Here is a 12,826-nt window from a genome sequence, read left to right as displayed (position 1 = left end):
TGTGAAACAACAGAGGAAGAGATTGTGTCTGCCAGTTGTCTGTCACAGGTGTTACTGCCCTGGGCAGAGCTTAAGACACACACACACACACATCAGAGTGTCCTCCGCCAGTAAACACACACCGCTGCAGGATTATTGGCCATTCTGTGCTGTTGTTTTTTTTTTTCGTTTTTTTTTTACTGCCGTCAAACTTGGAGGCCACTGTGTTATTGTTTGGCGAAATTGTGTTTTTTCCAAGTTTGTCTTTCCAAGGAAACTTGGATTCAGAAAATAAGCAGGTGAATTTTCTCTTTTATTCATTTAAAGCTCGGGGTAGTGAAGACGGAGGACATCCCTGAAATGATCTACATATTTTCATGAGTGCGTATGTGAAAACAGCCTACATTTCCCGATGCTTTTCCCAATTCTTCAGATTGCTGAGGAAGCTAAGCCAATCAAAGCCGTTCAAGCAGAGAGGGTATGACGTCACAATCAGTCAGACTTTGTGAGGATTGAGCGTCGGTGTGTGTGTGTGTTCCCCTTCTGCGATGCAAAGTCGAGGAACATTCTGCGAGCAGCTTGGACACCATGTGGCAAAATCCAGATGATGACAGACACATCTGTGCTGTGAAAAAAACAAAACAACAACAACATCTTAATAAGTTTAGCGACTTAAGTTTGGAGACGGAACAGCAGCTGGAAGAATGTGCAAACAGGGAGCAGATAAACACACTTATTTCCAATTCAGATCATCTCGTAGTAAGTGCTTTCCTAATCGAGGGGCATGTTTAATGTGATGTTTGGATCACAATCCTGCTGCTTTCATGTTTGGAGACGTGCAGGAATGTTGCAAAGTCGCGACAAAACAAAACGTGGCTGCTCTTCACTTTTCAAACAAATCTGACAATTTACATTTCTGCTAGGAGGAATTTCCTGCATTCTGCAATGCTTTGATTTTCTTTGGTGCACTGTTGGACAGAATTTGTTTAAACGGTTGATTTTTGTCTCTTAAACACACACACACACACACACACACACAGAGGAGTGAGACTATACTCGTCACATCTCTGTGTATTTGCTCAGTTGCACTCGTGGGTGTCAGAGGGCATCATCCCACGCTTGCACGCACACGTTCACACACACAGACTCGACATGTCGCTTCTCTGCTCCCCTAAGAGTAGCTTGCGACTGACGGGACCTTAATGTGCCTCCAATCTCTATGTAAAAAACACACACACACACACTGTTCAGAGCATGGATGCTTGTCCTTTTTACTCTCTACGATCTCATACAAACACACAGATCATCACACGTCGTGAACATATGACGAGGGACCGCTCACGCCGCATACATCGGAGTGGAAGGCAGCATGATGAGCAAGCTGGAGATTCAGGTCGAGGCGTTTCAGATGCTGAACCTCGGGGACCTCTTTCATATGCAGAGAGGAAACATCTGCACCGGCAGACTGTCTCTTACTGTAGATAGATAGCAAACACACACACACACACGTACACGGGTACTTCCAGGGTAGCACTGACTTCTTCTCAGCCTATTTGCATGTCATCTGCTAATTCCTGCTATTTAATACCTCTGACAGCAGAGCGAGGGGGTGTGGTTAAAATCCTGCCAGAGAGAAGGAGAAGCCCGGAGTCGACGTTTGGACTATTTTTATTTGCATCTGTTAGGGTCTCTTAATGTGTCCGACCGACATGAGGACTATGCAAAAGCCGTTCAAACACTTGAAGGGTAATGTAGTCTTTCTAAAATGCTGCAGCTTTGCTGTACACACGATCGGGTGTTTTTTTTTGTTGCGTAACCCCGTTTCATCCAGCCTCACCTGACTCTCACCTTTAATCTTGTGAAGTTCAATCGCTGCCAACTCTCTGCAGACTTCAAAGTCTGTGACACTCCCCCCCCCCTACACACACACTTCTTCACCTTCCATGCACAAACACAGCCTGAATTAGCGAAGCAAACTGATTCCATGCATGTTTATTTCTGGTAGTTCTCATACCGTCTTGTGCTGTTTTTTTTGGAATTTCATGGATTATGTTCCCGACAACATTTTAATTTCTGACAACAATAGTTGTTATGATCGGGATCTTTGTCAGTTTCCTTTGAAGTAAGGTGCCCCGGCTTGACATTGACTGTGAAGGACGTATACCATCAGTGGTGTCCAAACAATATGGAAAAAGAGAACCACTAACCAATGAGAAGGTGTGACCTGGATTTAAGGATGACCTGATTCCATTATGGCGTTGTATCTCTTTCTAGAGCTTCATTCTAACTGCTGCAGAAATGTCAAAACTGACGTCCACATCCACCGTGCATCGATCGCCGCGGCAACTGTGCGGGAGATTACGCCATCAGATTAAGGAGAGATGTCACAGCACGTGGAGGATCCCCACTGCTTGGCAGGTAGCTAATGGTTCACCTTGTGGCCCTGATCACCAGCGTTGGCATGCGGCCACGGTTCAGACTTATTAATGGGTTTCCTGCATGTTCTGCGACGCCTGAGCAGAAAAAGGACGATGGGAGTGGAAGATGCCGCAGGGAGTGACTGTGCATCTCTCTTGAGTGTGTGTGCTCCCGTTGGTTGATTTAAGCCCCGGCTTGCTGCACCTCACCTGGCACCTGCGCACACACATCCAAACACACAGAACGACAAGCTCTCTCTCCAGCCGCTCCAGACTGCAGCCATGTTGACTGTGTTAGTATTCGCGGGCAGGAGTGGCTGGTGATCTCTCAGGGAAGTGACAGTCAGAATGGGCCGTCTGGAACACTCTGTCATTCAGCCCGAGTCAGGGCCTGTCCAATTGATCCAGCCCGGCTGTCAAAGCCAATGAGAGACGCTAGACTAAGGAGCAGGAGGGACGCTTTGTGCTGCCAGGGTTTATGGATGATGTATCATATAAGGATGGTGTTTGTGTTATAAGCTACCTGGCAGGAGACAATCAGTAAGCTGTGGCTCTGTGGAGTCGCCTGCTGGCCAAGGAGGGCTTTAACCACGAGGTCCTGATGAATGTTTATTAATGGAGTTCATTAAAGTGCCGCACGTTGCAGAGGAGTATATAGAAAAGATGAAAAATAACACCTTTCTTGCCTAATATATTAAATACCCTGCTCCCTATAACTTTCATCTTGCGACTTGCCTTGTTTCTTGCTTTTAGAAACTTCAGGTGATGCATAAGTATTTTGAAATAGTTGCCTTCTAATTTAACCATTTAAATGAGGACTCAGAGGTTTTCAAAGCAAAGGGCAAAAGACATTTCCTTGGTGAAATGGCTTTCACCCTTTGATTTATGGTTTGAAGTTACAGATAACCAAAGCAAACGGTTTGAGTCACAATTCAAGTTCAATACCTGACAGGTACACAGTAGAACGAAATTCCATTAATCTCGCTGAAGACGCTAAAAACTAAACAACATGAATATTTGTAAAGAATGTATTTCTTCTATCAGCATTGGCAGCTGGAGCACCAGCAGCCATCTTGCCAACAAAAAGTGACAGTGTATGGACAGTTGCTCCATACCCTGCCTAAGCACCATTGCACCCTGTGGTGCATCAGCAGGCTAACTTGCATTCAGTGTTAAAACGTAACATGACGATGATTTGCAGTTTAAAATTCATCATCATCATCTCACCTTGTTGTATCAGAATGCTATATGGGATTTTTGGGGCCGAAACCGATTTTAGGGAGAGAAAAAGTCCCTATATCGATATATTGGCCGATATTTCTCTGAGATCTATCTTCGATCTTTATGGATAGATGGATACATTTAGATATACACTCAAACATGTATTGCTTTGATCCCTCAAAAGCAGTTTTCAAACTCTTGTGAAAAAGATTTACAGAGGAACAAAAGCCTTTATTGGCCAGAATAACAAGAGTGCACTGAAACAATCATTTTACAATTATGATTAAATACTATTTAACAACAAATAATTCACTTAAATTGAATAAACCTTGTCATATCGGCATATCAGATATAAAATAAGCCAATACCGATCGTCACTTGATATGGTAGTATCGGCCAAAATTCTCGGCTGGTCGATTAATCGGTCTACTTGGCTCAAATGTATTTTCAAATCCAAGTCTTAAAATGTTTCCTGTGGTGGCGCCACAAAATAGTCCAGGGATCAGCAGCCATTTTTATACAAGAGCAATGAACATCTGTTTTAAATGTTCAATTATATTTTAAACGACTATTCAGGGATTTCCATCTTGGTGGTTTGGTAACTAAATTCAAGGTTCTTCTAGGAATTCTTCAAAATCCGTGAAAGTACATATAATATTTGTTGAGTTTCCAGTGGTGCAACCAACCAACCAATATCGACTTACAGACAGCCTGACTGTCGGAGTCTTATACAGCCCACACAGACACTGTGATGTGTTTTTTTTTTTTTGTGTGTGTGTGTGTGTGTGTGTGTGTGTGTGTGTGTGTGTGTGTCTTCTTTGTATCCGGCAGCAGCTGTTTGTCAGGGGGAGAAAAAGTATGGTTGACTTTATCTGTGATGTCTATAATGAACACAGAAGAATTACACAAACTTCAACAACAGATCCTTTATAAAAAAAAAAAAGAAGTGTGCACAGCGACAGAGAAGCAAGGCATGATGGGAGAAAAAGGGACATCTTCCACATTACTACTGTACGCTGATAGGAAAGAGTGGTTGCCAAATCTCTTGCAGCATTTATTCTCAGTGCCCAGGTGGGGTTTTGGGTAATTGTTTGATATGGATTTGCCAGGCTGATTCATTCCGCAGCTGAGGCGTTATTGATGAGGTTCCCCTGTATTCACTATTCTTTACACCTGTGTAGACAGAGACTGCTCTGTGTTCAGCCTTTTAGTTGGCTCCGTTTTTAGCGGAGGCTGTTTTCCAGCAGCCATTGTCTGATGATGTATGGACTGCTGTTGCGGTTCAGTCCACCTTTCACACTGCTTCATTCAGCTGTGTGAGGTTGTGCTGTGAACTTGGATGGATGTTCATTATGGGTGTCTGATGTTACTGTGGCAGTGTCAAAGAAGAACGCACATAAAAACCATTCTGGGTCCAGTTGCTGGATATAAATACACTTCTCTTGAACACTCCAAATTTATAGTTTGGGGGTTCTGCATTGGTGTTTTTTTTAATTCCTTCTTTGACTCTTCCATCCTCCTTATAGCAAACCTCTTGCAACAAACAGCTGAGTGTAAATGGAGCTCCTATAGGTCGTTGTGTTGGCAATGAGTTTGTTTTAAACCAGTCCAAACATAAAATTAACTTTAGCATGATGTCTGTTTTTGTACCTTTTGGAAACTGAATTGAGTGTGTGCATATTTGTAATGTTTTTAATAGTCAGTGTAATTCCACCTCTGCTTTAAGGTATTTAAAGCTGTTGGTTCGTCCTCATAGCCTCTTTGTCAGTCAGCTGGATAACCCCTTTGGAGTGAGTTTCTTTAGTTTTGTGAGCTGCCGTTCTCTTTTGTATTTTGATGCTTATTCCAGTAAAGCTGAGCTGGAAGTGAATTTTGTTTGGTTCTCCAAGTCTCCCAGACTGCGGGTAACATCCTGATTAACACCATTAATTGACATTAAATGCACTATTCTTGGGTTTTACTGTGAATGTAACAAGATCGACTTTTGATTTCAGTTGCATATTCTTTTATACTAGATCAATTACTGTGGTGTTTCTTTTAATCACCTGTATGCAAAAGGGATATCCAAGCAGCCAGACATGTGCTCATTATTATGCATGTTGGCTGCTCTTTATAGAAATTGGAAAGTAAGTTTTATTCACTATTTGCCGCCTGCATTCGGGTCTCAGCCATTGCCAGTGCCTGCCCTTCACACTCCCTCTGATTGGACATTTGTCCCATGCTTGATTCCATTTGATTAAGCTGAGCCCAAATGGCTTCTGGATACAGGGAGACAAAGGACTGAAGGTTGGCGGTGGGGGTTTTATTCTGGGAGACACTCAATCCATGTCACAATCTATTCAGGGTTTTTGAGCAGAAATTCACTTATGACCATTTTTCATTTATTTTTAAGACCTTCTGTTAATCCTAGACATGTGCAATACATGGAGGGGGTGTTATACATCAACAAACCATTTTTAACATACCATGGCATCCAAAAATAACACCAATATGACATATTTCCACCCTCCCAGCTGAGGGATTTTATTCAGCTTCATCTCCAGCCTCGCCCCCGATATATCCTGCCTGTTGGCTCTCCTGGTCCACGCTGAGCGGAGGAAGTCATCAAACAAGATGCCAACCCGTTGCTATCTGATAGCAGGGACACTGACCTTCTCTTCCTCATATCTGATGGTGGTTTTTATCCGCCAGACAAATGTCAGAAATACCATTCCCCAAGCACAATCACTTTGGCACCACAGCCAACTTTTCCTGCTCCCCTCCCTTCCCCCTGGACTGTGGACTCTGGGGCTTCTCGCAAGAGATCTGCAATACCAAGCCATCAGTCAAACTGTGATGTGGGAGGACTCCCAGCTAGCCTGAATCCTCAGGGTGACAGTATGATGGAACAGTGGTAAGACCTTGGGAGAAAAAGCTGACGAGACTATTTGCATTCTTTGCCGTATATTAACATAGCAATGGCTTTTGTTGAATAGTTATGTATTCTTAAGGAAATTATATTTATTTGTATTCTATGCTAACATCGGCCAGTATTATCGGCTGGCCAATAAATCGGTCGGGCTCTACTCGACTCTATGCCTCTATGACTCGAAAGATATATGCATCACCTGAAGCAGCTTTAAAAACATTGTTGAAGACAGACCTTTCATATGCAGAATGACTGAAGCTACTTTACATTGCATGCTCCAATATGGTCCGTATGGGCTTCTGTACACTCAGAAAAATCCCATTCCAAAAGCACCGCTGAGACAATTTGCGTCTGTACGGCTGCTCATACATTACACCCAGATAGCCTGGGGACCAATGAATAAGGTCATGGCAGAGTTGGAGAAAGTACAATGGAGACAAATTGTTTATGCTTGTTATGGAGTCAGGTTGGGAGCATAGCGATGAGTTGAGGGTGCCGTGGAATGGAAAATGAGGTCCCTGAAGGCATCAACTAGGAAATGAATGAATAATGCGCCGAAGAAGGGCTGCTGTCAGTTTGAGGCACACAACTCGAGGGAAGGCTTGGAGGAATCCTCCGACTTGTTGCGAAATGAGTTCGTTTTATGGTAGTTTTGGGGATGAGCTGATTGCTTTTTTGCAGTTTTGCATTATTTGCATTGAGAGAAGAAGTTTAATGGTGCTCTTTAAGCATTGCTAAAGGAACTTGGGGCCTTTCAAAGATTGCCCACTTCTTATTTTTCAGCAAAAAAAAAAACAGACACTTAGCAGAGGGAATAAAATGGGATGGTAAAAAAAAAAAATCCAAGCACCATAGATAAAGCAGAAACTCTGCTAGGCTGTCTTTATTTGAGAGTTTGTACGTGTGTGTTGGTATCTGTGGAGTGTGTAGACAGGAGAAGGCGTGCGTTTTTCACAGCGTGGCAAAACTAAATTATCCGCAGAGGTGTGTGTTCCTCCCTGGGAAGAAATTGTGTACTACAAGACACAAGGAGAGAAAAGGGCGGCAGAGACAAACCACGAGCAGACAGAGGGAGAGAGAGAAGACGGGGATGAATTATAATTGAAGCAGGAGTCTATTGTTCCAGCATGGGAGACAAGTGCCACACTCTTAGACAGAGGCTAAGTAGGAGCAAGTTGGCCTGCAGTCAGATTTGGGGAGCCGGGATGCTTAATCATCGCGGGCAAGGGTGCTGGAGTTGACAGGTAAAATATGAGCAGGCGCTACAGGTAGGAGCTCCAGACTTCCCACAGCTCGCCGTGACCTTCGCTCCGAACATAAATTATGAAGGGGCCGTAAAAATACTGATTTAAGATAACTTGGCCAGCTCTATCTTGGTCTGGGTTCATCTTTGAAGTCCAGTCTCTTACTACACCGCTGCTCCAGTTGAGCCTTGGACTTGTCTTGGTGTCGTCCTGATTTGTTTCCGGCCTGTCTGAAGCCATCGCTCCGACTGTCTGTAAAGGGGACACGGCACGTCCAATCATGCCAGGCCGCATTAACTCCTGCGTATGTGCTCTCTCATCCCACATGAGCAACCATCTCTGATCTCAGGTATATGATGACGCAAGTAGCAACAAGATGGATAGTACTAGTAATTCCACTTATCTACTGCTGCTGCTGTTTGATGTCATTCTCTTGAACCTTTGCTTTGTTGCTTGCTCTGAATGTAGTATAGTATAAGATAATAAGATTGCAAAAAAAATCAGGCACAGTGTGTTGAAGACTTAAGGGGCTCTGAAAAGCCAGATTTGTGCAGATGGTTGGTGTAAATGTAGCAAAAAGTGTGCAAACACCTAGAAGTGTGAATGTAACTATCTTCAATATTAATCACTGAAACACCAAATATGGGAATTTCATGCCTCCAAGTATCTGAAACAAGCCAATGTATTCCTTTCTTCTTCCTTTGTTTTCCAGCTGCACATGTGCATGTTCATCCGCCTCTACATTATTAAGGCCTTTACACATCAGGGGCGATTTATCTATGAGGGAACGTACAGAAGATGGCGGGAAGATTTCATAAAAATGAGGTGGTGACTTTTAGTCGAATGTGTCCATTGGCTGGATTTACATTTGTTTCCGTAGAAACCAAACGTCCTGAGGCAATGTTTTTTTTTTAAAAACTCTGAAGGGGATAACATCAGTGGTGTCTTATTACACCGCCTTGTAATGACATTATCTCGAGCTAACCTTACATCGACCTTTAAACTTCCTGTGTGCGCCTCGCTCTCGACGACTCTCTCAGACAAAGTTAGCTGTAATGACTTATCAGCAATTATTTCATCTCCCAATTTCTATTAGAGAGGAGTTATTTTAATTAAGAGATTCATTAAGTTAGTTCATTAATTCCCCCACAGGTGCCGCCGATTCTCGAGGGAACTTGGAATCAATCCTGCTGCCTATTATTTAATATCAGAGTGCACACATACTGAGTCGAAGGGCAGGTTGCGCTTGGTTTTTGAGACGGTAACTTTTGGGATATATGGCACCAAACTCTTGAAGTTGACAGTTGCTGCATGCATAAATCTAAAAATAAACGCATGAGTTTAACCACGGCCTAATCCCATGAGTACCCTGCAGTAAGAGGCTGCAGTTTTCTCCCACAGCTACACCAATTATAATCCTCCCAGCACACTGTTTAGCTGCTAAATGACCATTGCACATAATGTCCCTGCATTGGCTGCACATTGCAGCTGGAGTCCTCCGTCTGTCCTCCAGCTGTACACAGTAACTGTCAGCCTGACACTTGTCCCAGCTGATGTATGCAGGATGCTATCTATCATTGCCACGACATTGCATATCCCCTTCGGTTTGACACGTTTGACAGACACCCTCGCCCATTAGCGCCATGCTATCACCTAGCTCGTTATGCAGTGTGCAAGAAGTTTCTCCACGAGCTCGGTTGGTGAAATACATTTGAGTCTCCGGAGTGGCGCGGTGGCGGTGGGATCATTTCCCCTCGGATTGTCTTCATGAATATTAGTGAAAAAAGCCAAGAGATCAGGAGGCTCAAAAAGGCGCCGTGATGGATGTGAAATGTTGGAAAGACAACGTAGGACAAAGCGTTGGCCCACGCCATCGATCACCCATTGGCGAGCAAATGACACCGACTCCCTCTCTCTCTCCCTCTCCAGCGTGTGTGTGAGTTTATCAGCGCTTCCCAGAATATTTAACAGGCAAGAGGGCGCCCCCGTGGGATCTCATTTGCACAGGTGTCCATCTGGTAGAAGTTGCCTCGGATAATCTCCACATCATGTCCCATTTGCGTCCCGCCTTGGTGAGAAAAAAAAAAACTGCACACACACCCCCCCCCCTCCGCCGTCGGAGGCAGAGAGCTCGGCACTGGCCAGTTCGAAGGGGCCGAGGGTATTGTTTGCAGACATTGTAGCAAAGACCAGCGTGTGTTCGGCTAATCCATGAGGCAGTTAATGCCGCGCAATTATGTAAGGATTTAACATGTTTGTAATTGTTTGTTGGTTCAGCTCAATTTGTGTAACCAGCTTTAGTTGGGAAAATTAGCAATGAGATTTTGCTAAATGCTGCCAATTTGTTTGGTCTCTTAACCAGGAGGGATTTTGCTGCGGCAGTCATGCTGGAGTACTTGTCAATGTGACAGTCTTATTAGCCAGTTTGGGCGAAAAGAAAAGGTGCTCTTATTGAATTCATTGATCATCGCGGACCTTCTTCTGTTCCCCCAGCCTTTCAAATAGCACAACTTTCACAGCCGATCAATGTGCTCATTGATTGCCGTGTTCTGTTAAGAATTACTCAAGCAGCAGATCCAATCTCAGAATCGCGGCGCCATTAATGAAAGGAACAGATAGGTGTAAATGTCCGCCGCCGTATCCTTTCCTCCCCTGTGACTGTGGAGCAAACACAGCCCCGTGCAGGAGTAGATCAGATCCGGATCACGGCAAGGTTCTTTATGCACATGACAACCCCGATTGGGTTTGGTATTTACAAGACGAGCGTTCCCAATAGACGTGCGACTGGAAAGCAGTAAAATGAAATGTTTATTCACCAGTATCCGCCAGTCCAGGCGAGCGTGAAGTCTCCAAACGTTACAAGTAATCTCACATTTTACGCACGCTCTCCCGTGTGATATAAATCCTCTTCTTCGCGTGGACGACCTCGGCGGTTACAGCGCATCAATTGCAGCGAGTCGTTTTCTGCTAGCTTGCGCTGCATCTGCTTAACATGTGAGAAACAAAACGGCTCAATCAATCTTCAAGAGCTGTTGACATTCAGAGGTGTCGTTTCATATTACCTCCCGTGTCCCCGCTCCTTTCACACACACTTGTACGCTATTCACACACCCACACACACACACACACATTTTAAAGCTCCTGTGAGGAGTTTTTCACCGATTATGAAACAGGCTGATATTAACACTGATGCCTCTAAATGACTTACTACAGCAAAAAAGGGAACATCAGCAGTTAGATTTATTATTTCAATACTGTTATTATTCATAACTAAAATGGCTGCAGGGGGGTAGGTGTCAGATGAGATGATTAAAATTCACAGCAAACATTGTCAATAAGTGATACAGATCACTTCAAAGATGGCAGGAAGAGACTAAAACACGATTTACACAAATGACAGACAAGACGAGCAAAGCGACATGTACTACTTTTGTCCACAGGGGGACGCCAAAATCAGCACAAATTAAAAGTTCCTCACGTGGGCTTTACATTTTTCACTAATAGTTTAAAGAGGTAGAAGAATAATGTACTTTTAGTGTTCATACTTCAATGAGTAAGATGTAAAAACAGTACACACCTGTTACTGGGGTTGTAATCAAGACCACAGTAACCGATACCAGAGCGCTCCGAGACTAAGACATTTAGGGAGTCAAGACCAAGACCATAAATATGACTGATAAATCATCATCTCGTGTGTCACTCACAAGACCGATTTTGAGTTCTGTAACCCTACCTGTTACGTCCCCATGAAGCAACATATTTCAGATCATGACTCAGCATTTAATTACCTTTTTTTTTTTTTGATTTATTTGCTTGCCACGACGTTTCTTGCTATCGCCCTCTGCTGAATTCATTGTTTCAGATGAAATCTAATGAGCGATCCTCGTGGAGATTCTGATCGCACAGTCTCTGATTTTTATGTGACGCCGGAGATTGGAGCGCTGGCAGCTCGTCTCCGCCGCATCTGGCAGGACTTCAAAAAAACGACACAAGCTCATTTAATCTACCCACTGATTCATTAACTTTTGTTATCCTTGCAGGAACTCCACATACTGCATGAAGGTTTCCATGTCCCTGACGGTGGCCGAGAACGACACGGACCTCTGCTACAACTCCAAGATGAGGTTCTACGAGAAGGCCGAGCTGAGCAAAAGCAAAGACATCACCTGCCAGGGCATTGAGGATTATATCCAGCCGGGAGTGGAGCCTGAGATCGTGTGGTACAAGGTCAGATACGCCTCAGAGTACTTCCTGTTTGCAGAAATAACACCCTCACTTTTCATTTCTTAAGATGTGTAAGATGTCGTCTAAAGGCTTTTGTCTGCCACCTGAAACTCATCACACACATCAATCGAAACAGATCATTTGAATGGAAATGAAAAAAGAACTTCACGGTAAGATACTGTATTTATACAAAGAATGACCTCGTTAAGGTTAGCTTTCATGCGATCTAATTGGCTTCCAAATCTGTCCTCTCTCTGACTCCTCAAACTTAAAGACAGACAAAACTCAATCTGTATCCGGCACACAAACACATTTCTTGTTTCCACCCCGGAGGAAGTAGCGATGCCCACTTTTAAACCTTCAGTGTCCGACAGGCCCCCCCCCTCCGACTGAGCCGACAGGTGAAGAAAAAGCGCCCTGGATTAAGTGGCCGCACCGCCTCTTCGGTTTCCCACTGAATCAAATGAAAACAGCAGATAATGACTGTGGGCTCCACACCCTCCAGTTATTGGCTCTCGCTCTGTCGGTTGGGGGCCGATTGAATTCTGCGAGGCCTGTCTTGGACCGCGGCTCGGAAAAGCAAACCCACGGTGCCCCACTTTCCTTTTGCCTCGGGTGTTCTTGTGGCCCAAAATCTGAAAGACCTCGGCTGTTTCTAAGAGCCCATACTTACTTTTTTTAATCACTACCTGCATGTTGAAATATGGTCTTTAATTCAATCCCAGTTAGAAGTCAGGCGGTTGTGGATTGTGTGCTTTCCCTTTGATCCTGAATATTTTGGTGAATGAGGCCCAGTGTTTTCCCACCTTTTTGACTCCGACCCATTGTGTTTA

At 44.1% G+C, this 12,826-nt stretch overlaps 1 protein-coding gene across 2 annotated transcripts in view; it reads left to right on the top strand.

The window, feature by feature from the left end:
• The window catches only part of LOC109995103 (interleukin-1 receptor accessory protein-like 1), a 222,692-nt gene that overhangs the window by 90,358 nt on the left and 119,508 nt on the right, over window positions 1-12,826 (top strand). For both annotated transcript variants that reach the window (XM_065951932.1, XM_020648707.3), the window contains exon 4: window positions 11,810-11,996. In XM_065951932.1, the coding sequence (XP_065808004.1) occupies window positions 11,810-11,996 (187 nt within the window). The remainder of the gene's footprint in view (window positions 1-11,809; window positions 11,997-12,826) is intronic.

Source organism: Labrus bergylta, chromosome 24 (assembly GCF_963930695.1).
Source record: "Labrus bergylta chromosome 24, fLabBer1.1, whole genome shotgun sequence".
NCBI lineage: Eukaryota > Metazoa > Chordata > Actinopteri > Labriformes > Labridae > Labrus > Labrus bergylta.
Note: the sequence above shows the minus strand (reverse complement) of the source record. Positions and strands in the feature narration are given on the sequence as shown.